This window comes from Theropithecus gelada, chromosome 1, assembly GCF_003255815.1.
Source record: "Theropithecus gelada isolate Dixy chromosome 1, Tgel_1.0, whole genome shotgun sequence".
NCBI classification, from domain to species: Eukaryota; Metazoa; Chordata; class Mammalia; order Primates; family Cercopithecidae; genus Theropithecus; species Theropithecus gelada.
In genome coordinates, this window is record NC_037668.1 from 73,218,677 (window position 1) to 73,233,119 (window position 14,443).

The window sequence follows — 14,443 nt, forward strand, 5'->3', positions numbered from 1 at the left end:
TCTGGCTAATTTTGTATTTTTAGTAGAGACAGGGTTTCTCCATATTGGTCAGGCTGGTCTCGAACTGCCAACCTCAGATGATCCGCCCGCCTTGGCCTCCCAAAGTGCTGGGATTATAGGCTGGAGCCATTGTGCCTGGCCATTCAGATAAGATTTTTTTTTTTTGAAGGTAAGCCCAGTCATGAGTTTGTGCCGTCAAATACCCATGAGTTGGATGATCCTCTCCTCTTGAGGTTCTAAGATAAACTTGGGACTCCTGGGCCTGCCAGAAAGTGACAGTCTTTACTTGCCATGGGTCAGGAACCCTGTACAGGGACTGTGTAGACAAAGATATGAGGCAAGTTTTGAGTCTCCTGACCTCAGATCACGAGGTCAGGAGATCGAGACCATCCTGGCTAACCTGGTGAAACCCTGTTTCTACTAAAAATACAAAACAAAGAAACTCTATCTCAGACACAAAAAAGAACACCTGCTAGAGTTCTATAGGTGATTATAAAACCACCTTCTAAGGAGGATCAAAACAAGACAATTGTCCGTGGATGACAAAAGGTTTTAGGGAAGCTGTAGTCAAAGACACAGTTGACAAGGAAATTTGTTACCCCTGTGGCACAGAATAATTTAACATAACAATTATAATTATTACTGATAATGTACACTACATCATATCAGAACTATAGGAGTTTCCCATGATTTTGGAACACATACCAATAACATATTTGTACAAATACAGCCTAAGGAAAACCAAACATCATTTCATATTTGACAATGTTTCCTGTATAATTTTATACCAAATAAGCAAAATTATGTCATTTTTGGATTTTTAGAGACCCAATATCTTTTTTTTTTTTTTTTTTTTTTGAGACGGAGTCTCGCTCTGTCGCCCAGACTGGAGTGCAGTGGCGCGATCTCGGCTCACTGCAAGCTCCGCTTCCCAGGTTCACGCCATTCTCCTGCCTCAGCCTCCCGAGTAGCTGGGACTACAGGCGCCGCCACCACGCCCGGCTCATTTTTTGTATTTTTTAGTAGAGACGAGGTTTCACTGTGTTAGCCAGGATGGTCTTGATCTCCTGACCTCGTGATCCGCCCGTCTCGGCCTCCCAAAGTGCTGGGATTACAGGCTTGAGCCACCGCGCCCGGCGGGACCCTAATATCTTAAAGGATTAATTAGATCAGAAAAAGACATAATTTATCATTTGATTTTGGAAAGTTTCTCAAATATAAAAGGTTTAAAACACTTGATATGAAAGTTCATTGTAAAATAAGTCATTCATTTAACCGAAGTGATAACTCAAGGATTTTTTTTAAAAAGGGCAAATCCTTCATTCCTTGAGAGGAGACTGAATTTTCTAAGCAAGAAGCCCTAATAAAAACAGCCTGAAGGAATTAAATTTGTTTTTCCAAATTATTTTTATTTATTTATTTATTTATTTATTTGAGACAGAGTCTCCCTCTTGATGCCCAGACTGGAGTGTAGTGGTGTGATCTCGGCTCACTGCCAACCTCCGCCTCCCGGGTTCAAGCAATTCTTCTGCCTCAGCCTCCTGAGTAGCTGGGATTACAGGCTCTCACCACCACACCCAGCTAATTTTTGTATTTTTAGTAGAGACAGGGTTTCAGTATGTTGGCCAGGCTGATCTCGAACTCCTGACCTCAGGTGATTCTCCCACCTCAGCCTCCCAAAGTCCTGGGATTACAGGCGTGAGCCACCTCGCCCAGACCCATTTTTCCAAATTTTATAAACAATCTAAAAAAAATTTTTTTTTTTTTTTTTGAGACGGAGTCTCACTGTGTCGCCCAGGCTGGAGTGCAGTGGCGTGATCTCGGCTCACTGCAAGCTCTGCCTCCCAGGTTCACGCCATTCTCCTGCCTCAGCCTCCCGAGTAGCTGGGAGTACAGGCGCCCGCCACCTCGCCCAGCTAGTTTTTTGTATTTTTTAGTAGAGACGGGGTTTCACCGTGTTAGCCAGGATGGTCTCGATCTCCTGACCTCGTGATCCGCCCGTCTTGGCCTCCCAAAGTGCTGGGATTACAGGCTTGAGCCACCGCGCCCGGCCAACAATCTATAAAATTTTAATCTTGATCATAAGATATAACTTCCATAAGCCTTTATAACCTTTATAATTTTTATTTAGCAGTCAGATAATGCTTCAAGAATACCTTTTTAAGGCCAGGCGTGGTGGCTTACGCCTGTAATCCCAGCACTTTGGGAGGCTGAAGCAGGTGGATCACGAGGTCAGGAGTTCGGGACCAGCCTGGCCAACATAGTGAAACCCCATGTCTACTAAAAATACAAAAAATTAGCTGGGCATGGTGGTGGGCACATATAATCCCAGCTACTTGGGAGGCTGAGGCAGAAGAATTGCTTGAATCCAGGAGGTGGAGGTTTCAGTGAGCTGAGATGGAGCCATTGCACTCCAGCCCAGGCGACAATGTGAGGCTCCGTCTCAAAAAGAAAAAAACAAAAAAAACCCCACCTTTTTAATATGACACAGTGGCCTATATGATGGCCTTTCATCAGTGTACCTTTGACATTAATAATTAATTTATAGAGAAACTAAACTTATTTTATCGTTCAAATTGGCCCTTACAATCTCATGCTCCCACCTCTTCCATGATAGTCCCTGGGCCTTGCAGTATTGAATGGGTTTAATTTTCGGCCCTGTGTCTCAGGAATGCAGTTTATTTTGATTGGCATCTTCTTCCAGACCTAAAGATGGGGCTTTAATTGCTGTCAGTGTTTAAGATTTAGCAGGACTTGGTGTCCTTTTCAGACCCAGGAGTCCAAGTCCTGTAACTCAATGTCACAAGTACTTTTTTTTTTGAGACAGAGTCTCACTCTGTCATCTGGGCAGGAGTACAGCGATCTAGCCTCACTGCAACCTCCGCCTCCCAGGTTCAAGTGATTCTCCTGCTTCAGTGTCCCAAGTAGCTATGATTACAGGTGTGCACCACCATGCCCAGCTAATTTTTTTTTGAGATGGAGTCTTGCTCTGTTGCCCAGGCTGGAGTGCAGTGGCACAATCTCAACTCACTACAACTTCCACCTCCCAGGTCAAGTGATTCTCCTGTCTCAGCCTCCCGAGTAGCTGGGATTACAGGCACCTACCACCACATTTGGCTAATTTTTGCTTGTTTGTTTGTTTTGTTTTCTTTTGTTTTGTTTTTGAGATAGAGTCTTGCTCTGTTGCCCAGGCTGGAGTGCAGTGGTACAATCTCAGCAGTGAGCAGCCTCCGCCTCCCAGGTTCAAATGATTCTCCTGCCTCAATCTCCCAAGTAGTTACGATTACAGGTGCATGCCACCATGCCCTGCTACTTTTTGTATTTTTAGTAGAGACGAGGTTTCGCCGTGTTGGCCAGACAGGTCTTGGAAACCCTGAGCTCAGGTGATCCATCTGCCTCAGCCTCCCAGCTGGGATTACAGGCATAAGCCACCACGCCTGGCCTAATTTTGTATTTTTAGTAGGGTTTCACCATATTAGCCAGGCTGGTCTTGAACTTCTGACCTCAAGTGCTCCACCCACCTCGACCTCCCAAAGTGCTGCAATTACAGGCATGAGCCACTGCACTTGGCCTCAATGTCACAAGTACTTTAAAAGCACATACAGAGAGATACACAGATGTCATAACCTTAATTTTTTAAAAAAATTATGTTTTTTCCTTAGCAAACCAAAAGTTAGTAATAATGTGACGACTTGATTATATAAAAGTTTTTTTTTTTTTTGAGACAGAGTCTCGCCCTGTTGCCCAGGCTGGAGTGCAGTGGTGCAATCTCGGCTCACTGCAAGCTCCGCCTCCTGGGTTCATGCCACTCTACTGCCTCAGCCTCCTGAGTAGCTGGGACTACAGGCGCCGGCCACCGCTCCCAGCTAATTTTCCTAGTCCTGTTCTTAAAGGGCCTCACCTGAAAACCAATAATCCAATTGGGAAATCGGCAGAAAAAAAAAAAATCTTGTAACTACTGAATCTTCTTCTGGTTGTCTGTGTGGCTATATATGTGTTATGTGTGCAATGTCTATTAAAAGAGCTCTACTTAATTGCCATAAGAAAAATAAGCTCTTAAATAAAATATTTTTAAGGGAAAAGTAAAAGCTGTAGGACCTTTCAGTTCATGTGACTTTAAAACTTACTGGTATAGTGAAATTAGAAATGTCTTAAGAGCTGCCAGCAAACATTTTTGTTTGCCTTTATTGGTCAAGCAATTTCATACTTATCTCTGCCAAATACTATAAGGTGTCAAAATTTGGCATCAAGGCTAAAAAACTGTAACTCAGCCCAAACAGAATAAGCTTTGCTTGTGTAATAAATGAAACATTAATATTAGTTTAATAAAGATAGCTGCGTCTTGAACTATTTAGTGAAATGTCCTAACTTCTAATCTTGTGGCCTTAGGCAGTCTAATACACGTGAAGGAAGTTTGTTTTGGGAAAGGACTGGTATCATCTTTGATATTAAAGAAGAGAGAATTTATTTATTTTTTATTTTTTATTTTTATTTTTTGAGACGGAGTCTCACTCTGTCACCCAGGCTGGAGTGCAGTGGCCAGATCTCAGCTCACTGCAAGCTCCGCCTCCCGGGTTCCCGCCATTCTCCTGCCTCAGCCTCCCGAGTAGCTGGGACCACAGGCGCCGCCACCTCGCCCGGCTAGTTTTTTGTATTTTTTGGTAGAGACGGGGTTTCACCGTGTTAGCCAGGATGGTCTCGATCTCCTGACCTCGTGATCCGCCCGTCTCGGCCTCCCAAAGTGCTGGGATTACAGGCGTGAGCCACCGCGCCCGGCCTGAGAATTTATATAAAAAGAATCTTATATGGTAAATTCTTGCTCTAAAGTAAATTAACAGGTTGTTTAAAGAGAGGGATGTTTACAACAAGTCAGAAAGCCAAGGCATGTCAGAAATTGTCAGTGTAAATCGTGAAAAAAATTTATAAAAGGGAATTTATACAAGAAATGTTGTACAATTAAAAAGTGATTAGGCCTGCCAAATGCTTTATAAAACACCCCTGTAACTCTTAGCTGTACAGCTTGCCTGCTTTGCAGCTGGTAAGATGTGGGACACATGGAGTAAATGCTGGGACAACTCAGACCCTCTCTGCACTCTGTCTAGGTCCCAGGCTCTACACCTAGTACATAAATAAAATCCCAAACTTACCAACAAAAGTAAAAATTGCTAAAAGGTAACAGCGTAACATGTATTTAAGACTACTGAAAAAACAGTTTACATATACTTTTGGTAAAAAGATTATAAGGAGGCATGAGAATGTGGGTTTTTACCTAGATTAAAAAGTTGAAGAATTGCTTTGAAGGTTTAAGCAAGTTTTGAAAGGTTAATTGTAAAGGAAATTCTGTGTGTAAACCTATGGGCTAAAGTTGAAAGGGTATCATCCAGCTTTTCTGTAAATTGAGCATTAAAATAAAAGTGCAATGGGTTTCTCTTAAACCACTAATCTGCTCTTTTTTTTTTTTTTTTTTTTGGACGGGGGTAAGTGGCATGATTTCGGCTCACTGCAAGCTCTGCCTCCCGGATTCACACCATTCTTCTGCCTCAGCCTCCCGAGTAGCTGGGACTACAGGCTTCTGCCACCACGCCCGGCTAATTGTTTGTATTTTTAGTAGAGACGGGGTTTCCCCATGTTGGCCAGGATGGTCTCGATCTCCTGACCTCCTGATCCGCCCGCCTTGGCCTCCCAAAGTGCTGGGATTATAGGCGTGAGCCACCGTGCCCGGTTAATCTGCTCTTTAACAAAAATTATAATGGGTTAAAAAGGGTCTATTAAAATTTTACCTTACGGTCAAACATTAAAGTTGGATAAATATATTTACAAGGTTTTATTAAAATTGAGTTTAACATTAATAGTACACTAATATAAAGACAAAATTTGGCTTATTTGTTATAAAATAATACAGGAAGCATTGTCAAATATAAAATGGTGTTGTTAGAGCTATTATTTGTATAAATATATTATTGGTATGTGTTCCAAAGTTATAGGAGACTCCTATAATTCTGATATATCTTAGTGTACATTATCAGTAATAATTATAATTGTTAGGTTGAAATTATTGTGTGCCACAAAGGTGACAGAAATCCTTGTCAACTGTAACTTTATGACTACCCTAAAACTTTTTGTCATCCATGAACAACTGTTGTCTTGTTTTGGTCCTCTTTAGAAGGTGGTTTTATAATCAGCTATAAAGCCCTAACAGGTGCTCTTGAATGCAGGTTTCTGATAACTTTGGAGATTATTACATCAGAATGGAGGAAAAATGTTCAGGACTCTTGAAGAGCTAAAGTGTTCATTAAGGCCAGGTGCGGTGGCTCATTCCTGCAATCCCAGCACTTTAAGAGGCCAAGGCGGGCACATCACCTGAGGTCAGGAGTTCGAGACCAGCCTGTCCAACATGGTGAAACCCTGTATCTACTGAAAATACAAAAAATTAGCCAAGCATGGTGGTGCGCACCTGTAGTCCCAGCTGCTTGGGAGGCTGAGGCATGAGACTCACTCGAACCGGGGAAGTGGAGGTTGCAGTGAACCGAGATTGCACCATTGCACTCCAGCCTGGGTAACAGAGCGAGACTCTTTCTCAAAAAAATAAAATAAAATAAAAGTTAATTAATATCAAACAGGACATAAATTAACTGCATGAACTAAACTAATAGGAGACTGGGGTGATCTTTTTAACGTTTTGCTTAAAATACTGCTAATCCTTTGTTTTGCTTTTCAAAGTCAAACTTTTCTTTTGAGCTATTGACAGCTTTTAACAATTTAGTATACTGCCATGAATGAAATTGGGAGCATACTTGTTTCCCAAATTCAGGTAGAGCCTGATTTTCTCCAGAATTTGGAAACTATCTGTGAGTGTTCTTAAGTTATGGCAATATAGTTATTTGCATAAAAGTAATAAGAATCTGTTTTCTTTTTAATAGGACACAATGGGAGAAACTGGTTATTTTTCCATGGCTTTGACTGGAACGGTGTGCTTTCCTTTGAGGAATCAAACTTGACTTATGAAGCCAATAAAGCCCTTGGGAAATGGGCCTCATAATTTGGGTGCACAGTCTCTGTGTAGGGTTTCTGATCTGCGGTAAATAAAGAATGTCACTTTCTAGCAGGCCGGGAACCCAACTTATCTAGGAACCTCAAGAGGAGAGGAATTCACCCAACTCATAGGTATTTGGTGGTACAAATCCATGGCCGGGCTTGGCTTTAAAAAGGTGTTATCTTAGATTCCTTCTACGGAACAAGACAATTTAAAAGGCCTATTTAACAAATAATTATTCTTGCTGCACTGTATGCAAATAATTAAGCCAAGTATAATAAAGCAAACCAGTCCTACCATAAATTGTCTTTTAATAAAAATGGGAAACTGGAGAGAGAAAATTATGTTTCAAAAACTATAGCACACCTGTTGTTAAATTCTAGTGTTGCCTAATGTTTTTCAATTTTTATTATTTGTACTGTTTAAATTAAATTCTAATTTTTCTGGCTACAAGTTTCCAAAATAAGCTGTGTTTTCTTAAAGCCCTATAAATTGAAAACTAGATATTTCAGCAGGTGCTGCCTCTAAGCTCCCCGACTCTCACAGGAGGAAATAAAGAAATAGGAAATCTTAAGCTGAAAAATCATAAAAAGATAAGTAACTGAGAACTACTCATCTTACCTGGTCTCACCCTTACCTCACTAAATACTTCTGTTGTTCCTACCTTGCCTTCTAAGCCAAATATTAAAACTTTTAATGAAAATTATGTACTATGCCACCCCTGTGGGAATTGCTTTACTCACTCTGCTATTTGCAGTAGGAGTATATGCTGTAGCACCCTCAGGGTGGAATATCGGACAGAGAATCTCAATTACTGTAGCATTTTGGTTAATTATTATTCTCATCGCAGGAATAATGGTTATAACAGAAAATGACACATACGTCTTTCCAAACATGCACCTCTGCCTCTCATTGGGTGAGGAATATTGTTTCTATCTCAACCAATCGGGCCTAGTAAGAGACACTGCTGAAAAACTTGAAGAAAGGACTAAAAAGCTAAGGGAATACCAAAACAACCAAATAGATTCTTGGTTTGGGAATAAAATTGTATCATGAGTCATCCCCATTTCTGGGCCTTCTCCTAATAACATGCCCAGGACTAATTTTCTTACCCTGCCTAATTAACTTGTTTCAAGGATTTTTAACTGACAGGATCATGGCCATTTCACAGACAACTACCCCAAAACATCCACAGATGGTGTTACTCCTACAGTCAATCTGAGACCAGAAAACTCTCCATCCCCTTCAGCAGGAAGTAGGCAGAAAGAACATGCCGCCCCTCTTTTATTTTTTTTTTGAAACAGAATCTCACTCTGTCACCCAGGCTAGAGTGCAGTAGCATGATCTCTGCTCACTACAACCTGAGCCTACTGGGTTCAAGTGATTCTCATGTCTCAGCCTCCCAGGTAGCTGGGATTACAGGTGTGCGCCCACCACACCTGGTTAATTTCTGTATTTTAGTAGAGATGGGGTTTCCACTGTGTTGGCAGGCTGGTCTTGAACTCCTGACCTCAGATGATCCACCCACCTCAACCTCCCAAAGTGCTGGGATTACAGGCATGAGCCACCGCACCTGGCCTCTTTTTTTTTTTTCTTTTTTTGAGATGGAGTTTCGCTCTTGTTGCCCAGGCTAGAGTGCAATGGTGTGATCTTGGCTCAATGCAACCTCCGCCTCATGGGTTTTTTTTTTTTTTTTTTTTTTTTTTTTTTTGAGATGGAGTCTGGCTCTGTAGCCCAGGCTAGAGTGCAGTGGCCGGATCTCAGCTCACTGCAAGCTCCGCCTCCCGGGTTCACGCCATTCTCCGGCCTCAGCCTCCCGAGTAGCTGGGGCTACAGGCGCCCGCCACCTCGCCCGGCTAGTTTTTTGTATTTCTTAGTAGAGACGGGGTTTCACCGTGTTAGCCAGGATGGTCTCGATCTCCTGACCTCGTGATCCGCCCGTCTCGGCCTCCCAAAGTGCTGGGATTACAGGCTTGAGCCACCGCGCCCGGCCGCCTCATGGGTTTAAGCAATTCTGCCTCAGTCTCTCAAGTAGCTGGCATTACAGGCGTGCACCACCATGCCTGGCTAATTTTGTATTTTTTTAATAGAGATGGGGTTTCACCGTGTTGGTCAGGCTGGTCTTGAATACTTGCCCTCAAGTGATCCACCCGCCTTGGCCTCCCAAAGTGCTGGGATTACCGGTGTGAACCACTGCACCTGGCCGCCCCTTGTCCTTTTTGCCACTATAGGGTCTGGATTGACAGAGCAGGAGCATTGCCATCTTGGACAAGCACTGCCATTTTAAGTTTTGCCTTGATCAAAAACTGCCTAAATCCAAAGGGCATCAGCCTAATGGCTAAGGTCAGCATGACCATAAACCACAAGTAACATCTCCGACCAGAAACATTCCAAACTCCTCCCTGACCAGAGACATGCCAGCCCCTCCGCTGGAGAGGTGTCAGCCCCAGGATAACCTCCCCTTCAACCAGAGACATTCCAACTCCGCCATAAACTTCTCCCCCACACGGAAACATTCCAAGCTCTCTCACCAATAAATACTCTTAGTCTGGGCCAGACACAGTGGCTCACGCCTGTAATCCCAGCACTTTGGGAGGCAGAAGCAGGTGGATCACAAGGTTGAAAGATTGAGACCATCCTAAACAACATGGTGAAACCCCGTCTCTACTAAAAAAAATACAAAAATTAGCTGGGCATAGTGGCACATTCTTGTAGTTCCAGCTGTTGGGGAGGCTGAACAGGAGAATCCCTTGAACCTGGGAGGCGGAGGTTGCAGTGAGCTGAGATCACGCACTCCAGCCTGGTGACAGAATAAGACTCCATCTCTAAATAAATAAATAAATAAATAAATAAATAAATATTCTTAGTCTGTAAGAGAGAGCACTCCTGACTGAAATCAGTCAGAAGCCCCTCTCAGGTTTGACTATTGAGCTGCTTTTCCTGTTTCTTTCCTCTTTCTTTAAATCTTACTGTGACTTTAAGGCAGATTGGCTCTAAGCAGTTCCCAGTTTGACTTTTCCTTTTAGCTTAGTGATTTGGGGCCCCCAAGATTTATTTTCCTTTCTTACTACCCAGGACTGCCTAGCCTTTGGCCCATGCCAGTGAAGCCCCTGTCCCCATCTCTCCAGCAGGCCACACAACACCTTCTGGGAGGTGCCACTGGCATTGTATCATGAGATAAAATAAAACAATAACTAAATAGCCAGGCATGGTGGTGTGCACCTGTAGTCCCAAGCTACTTGGGAGACTGAGGTGGAAGGATTGCTTAAGCCCAGGAGTTGGAGCCTGCAGTGAGCTATGATCATGCCACTGCACTCCAGCCTAGGTAACAGAGTGAGACCTCATCTCTAAAAACCATTTTTCTTTTCTTTTTTTTTTTTTGAGACAGAGTTTCTCTCTTGTTGCCCAGGCTACAATGCAATGGCGTGATCTTGGCTCACTGCAACCTCCGCCTCCTGGGTTCAAGTGATTCTCCTGCCTCAGCCTCCCGAGTAGCTGGGATTACAGCCAATTTTTTGTATTTTTAGTAGAGATAGGGTTTCACCATGTTGGTCAGGCTGGTCTTGAACTCCTGAGCTCAGGTGATCTGCCTGCCTCAGCCTCCCAAAGTGCTGAGATTACAGGTGTTAGTCACTGCGCCCAGGCCTAAAAAACCTTTTTTTTTTTTTTTTGAGACGGAGCCTTGCTCTGTCGCCCATGTTGGAGTGCAGTGGTGTGATCTCGGCTCACTGCAAGCTCTGCCTCCCAGGTTCGCACCATTCTCCTGCCTCAGTCTCCTGAGTAGCTAGGACTATAGGCGTTCGCCACCACGCCCGGCTAATTTTTGTATTTTTAGTAGAGATGGCATGAGCCACCGTACCTGGTCAAAAAAAAAAACTTTTTAAAATAAATAAATATTAGAACATGTGGGAAAATAAAATTAATTAAAAAAAACAGTAACTGCAATAGCAACAGCTACTATTTACTGAACACTTACTCCACCTCATTTAATCACAACTCTTTGAAGTAGGTACTATTATTTCCATTTTTACAAATGAGCAAATTAAGGCTCAGAGATGTTAAGCAACTTGCCCATACAGACAGTAAGTGTTGCTGGTGATTCAAATCCAGGTCCATCTGGCTTTTGGAACTCATGTCCTCACATTCACTGGTCTGCAGAGTAGCACCAAGTACCTTTTATCACCCTGACCAGCTCCTGGGTACTGCCCTCCTGCCTGCAGGCCTCAACACCACGACATCCAGCTAGCCCCTGTCCCCTATGACATCCTTCTCCCTCCTGCCAATGAAACCCAATAGATCAGGCTGCCTGACAAAAAAAATCTCTTGTGATGCCTTGGACTGTGGCATTCATCCTAAATGCCTCCCTAACAGCATGGCCCGTTGCTCCTTTACAAGTCTGGCTCACATTCTTACTGAGTTTTGCTTATGCCTTTTGCCCTTCTTGGATGCCCTTCCCTAACCCTGCAAGGGCCACTCAGTTGAAGTTCCAGAAGACTCCAAATTCCTCAATCCAGTCATCTCACACAATTCTGGGGTCCAGAGCCAGAGGTGCCCCCACCACAGAAATCTCTGGCTCAGTGCCAAGTCAGGAAGCTGCAAAGAGCAAGGAGGGCCTGAGTTCCAGTCCTTAAAGGATGGGGAAGGGGAAGGACAGCTAGGCAGCTGTTCCTTTCAGATCGCGAACCGTCAGATTTTTCCTCCAAATGTTGCTTGGGACAAGGGGTTAAATGATGTTGACAGAAGTGGGATTGAAGAAAGAGATAGGAGTGGTTGAGAGATTGCCCAACACTTAGAGACGCTGAGGTTGAAAGATGGCTTGAGCCCAGGAGTTTAAGACCAGATTGGGCAATACAGCAAGACCTCATCTCTTAAAAAAAAAATAATAATTTTATATATATATTTTTTAAATTAGCTGGGTGAGGTGGCGTCCGCCTGTGGTCCCAGCTATTTGTGCGCTGAGGCAGGAAAGTCGCCTGAACCCAGGAGATGGAGGCTGCAGTAAGCTGTGATTGTGCCACTCCAGCCTGGGTAACAGAGTGAGACCCTGTCTCAAAACATATAAACCTGTCTGTGTGTGTGTGTGTGTGTGTGTGTGTATTCCAGGGAACATTAAGACTTAGAGGCAAACTCCAGAACTTAAAGACAAAACATGAAAGTGCTAAGAAATTCCGTGCTTGTGGAGAGACAATTCCAACTCTTTCCCTGAACCCGGGCTGAGTCCCTTCGCTATGAGGTTGTGGGGATGAGTGGGAGCCCAGCGCCTGGCGCCGAATGAAGGCAGCCATTGTGAGTTCCTGGCCTGAGGAAGGGAGGCTCAGTGCCCAAGGATGTGACCCGGCGTGAGGCCCGGGGAAAGAACAGCGCAGCAATCCCGCAGTATCCTAGGCGACAGGGTGTGGGCGGGAGGGTGGGGAGTCAAAGGCGGAGTCACGGGCTCCGCCCTCTTTCTCCAGCTTGGCGCGAGCACAGGCTCCGCGTGGTTCTCACAACTAGCAGCTCGGCTCAGTGAGACCCTGTGCCCCAGAGGCTGCTCCTGGCTGGGGTGGCGCTGCAGGGAGAACCGCGAGCTCTCAGGGGTCGGCGGGTGACTTCTTTCCGGAAGAAAGCGAGAAACTTGCTCTGCGGGGTGAACTGGACTCTCCAACTCCGGACGATCAGCCCAGGACTGAGAGTCCCGAAGTCCCCAACCACAAGTGAGCGGCTCCAGAAGGACAAGTCTAGGTCGCTGTCCAGAGCGCCATGGCCGCGCCCGCCCTTCGTTTGTGCCACATCGCCTTCCACGTGCCCGCGGGGCAGCCCCTCGCCCGGGACCTGCAGCACCTCTTCGGCTTCCAGCCCCTGGCTTCGCGGGAGGTGGACGGCTGGCGGCAGCTGGCCTTGCGCAGCGGCGACGCTGTCTTTTTGGTGAACGAGGGCCCAGGGTCTGGAGAGCCGCTGTATGGGCTGGACCCGCGTCACGCGGTCCCCAGCGCCACGAACCTGTGCTTCGACGTGGCGGACGTCGGCGCTGCAACCCGGGAGCTGGCAGCGCTGGGCTGCAGCGTGCCTGTCCCTCCCGTTCGCGTGCGGGACACGCAGGGTGCCGCCACTTACGCCGTGGTCAGCTCGCCCGCCGGCAACATCAGCCTGACCTTGCTGGAGCGCGCCGGCTACCGCGGACCCTTCCTGCCCGGCTTCAGGCCCGTGCCCTCTGCGCCTGGCCCTGGGTGGGTCAGCCGCGTGGACCACCTGACCTTGGCCTGCACCGCCGGCAGCTCCCCCACACTTTTGCGCTGGTTCCACAACTGCCTGGGCTTTTGCCACTTGCCGCTGAGCCCAGATGAGGATCCCGAGCTGGGCCTGGAAATAACAGCAGGGTTTGGGCTTGGGGGACTGAGGCTTACAGCCCTGCAGGCCCAGCCGGGCAGCCTTGTCCCCACTCTTGTGCTGGCTGAGTCCCTGCCGGGGGCGACGACACGACAGGACCAGGTGGAGCAGTTCCTGACCCGGCACAAGGGGCCAGGCCTGCAGCACGTGGGGCTGTATACGCCTAATATTGTGGAGGCCACTGAGCGGGTGGCAGCTGCTGGAGGCCAGTTCCTGGCTCCCCCTGGGGCATACTACCAGCAGCCAGGAAAGGAGAGGCAAATCCGAGCTGCAGGGCACGAGCCTCATCTGCTTGCTAGACAGGGGATCCTGCTAGATGGTGATGAAGGCAAGTTTCTGCTTCAGGTCTTCACCAAGTCCCTTTTCACTGAGGACACTTTCTTCCTGGAGCTGATTCAGAGGCAGGGGGCCACTGGCTTTGGTCAGGGCAACATCAGAGCTCTGTGGCAGTCTGTACAGGAGCAAGCTGCCAAGAGCCAGGAAGCTGAAGGATGCCCAGAGCTGAGTGCAGCCAGCTGACCTGCAGCTCTGGGGAGACCAGCATAGAACTGAGGAACATCTGCAGGAGGCCCAACTAGTGAAAGACTTTGCCTCCAGGGGGCAGGTGTGACTTCCATCTCATCAGTGCCTGCCAGAAGCTGTGTCTCTCACTGCGCTCCAAAGAGGTGGGATTTTTAAAAACTAAAACATTTCTTATATACAGTCTATAATAAATATGTAAGATACAAAAAACAATAAAAGAATTACACACTAGGAAACAGAACATAACCAATACTCTCGAGTCCTCCTTGTGTTCCACTGTGATTGTTTCCTCCCACCCACTCCTCAAATCCTGTCATTATTAGCCCTTTGCTTTTCTGTATCGTTTCACTCCGTATGTAACATAACCCTAAATAAATGATTTCATATTTGAAGTAGGAATTTAAAACAGAACAAATCTTCTCCTGTGCTTCCTCTCCCCCTAGGGAGCGACTGCAGGTGGGAAGGGGCTGGCTGGGAGTTGAGCCCAACTACCTTCTCCAGAGTGATGCCACCGCTCCAATC

General features: G+C 46.0%; 1 protein-coding gene across 1 annotated transcript; it reads left to right on the top strand.

Moving 5' to 3' along the window:
- The first annotated feature begins 12,322 nt into the window (after positions 1–12,322).
- Positions 12,323–14,162, top strand: HPDL (4-hydroxyphenylpyruvate dioxygenase like). Its single transcript, XM_025383990.1, has one exon. The coding sequence runs from the start codon at positions 12,773–12,775 to the stop codon at positions 13,916–13,918; it is 1,146 nt and encodes a 381-aa protein (XP_025239775.1). The 5' UTR covers positions 12,323–12,772; the 3' UTR covers positions 13,919–14,162.
- Positions 14,163–14,443: the final 281 nt, after the last annotated feature.

Bases quoted from the DNA above. Each gene is read 5' to 3' on its own strand.
- HPDL (XM_025383990.1), top strand. From the start codon at position 12,773: ATGGCCGCGCCCGCCCTTCGTTTGTGCCACATCGCCTTCCACGTGCCC.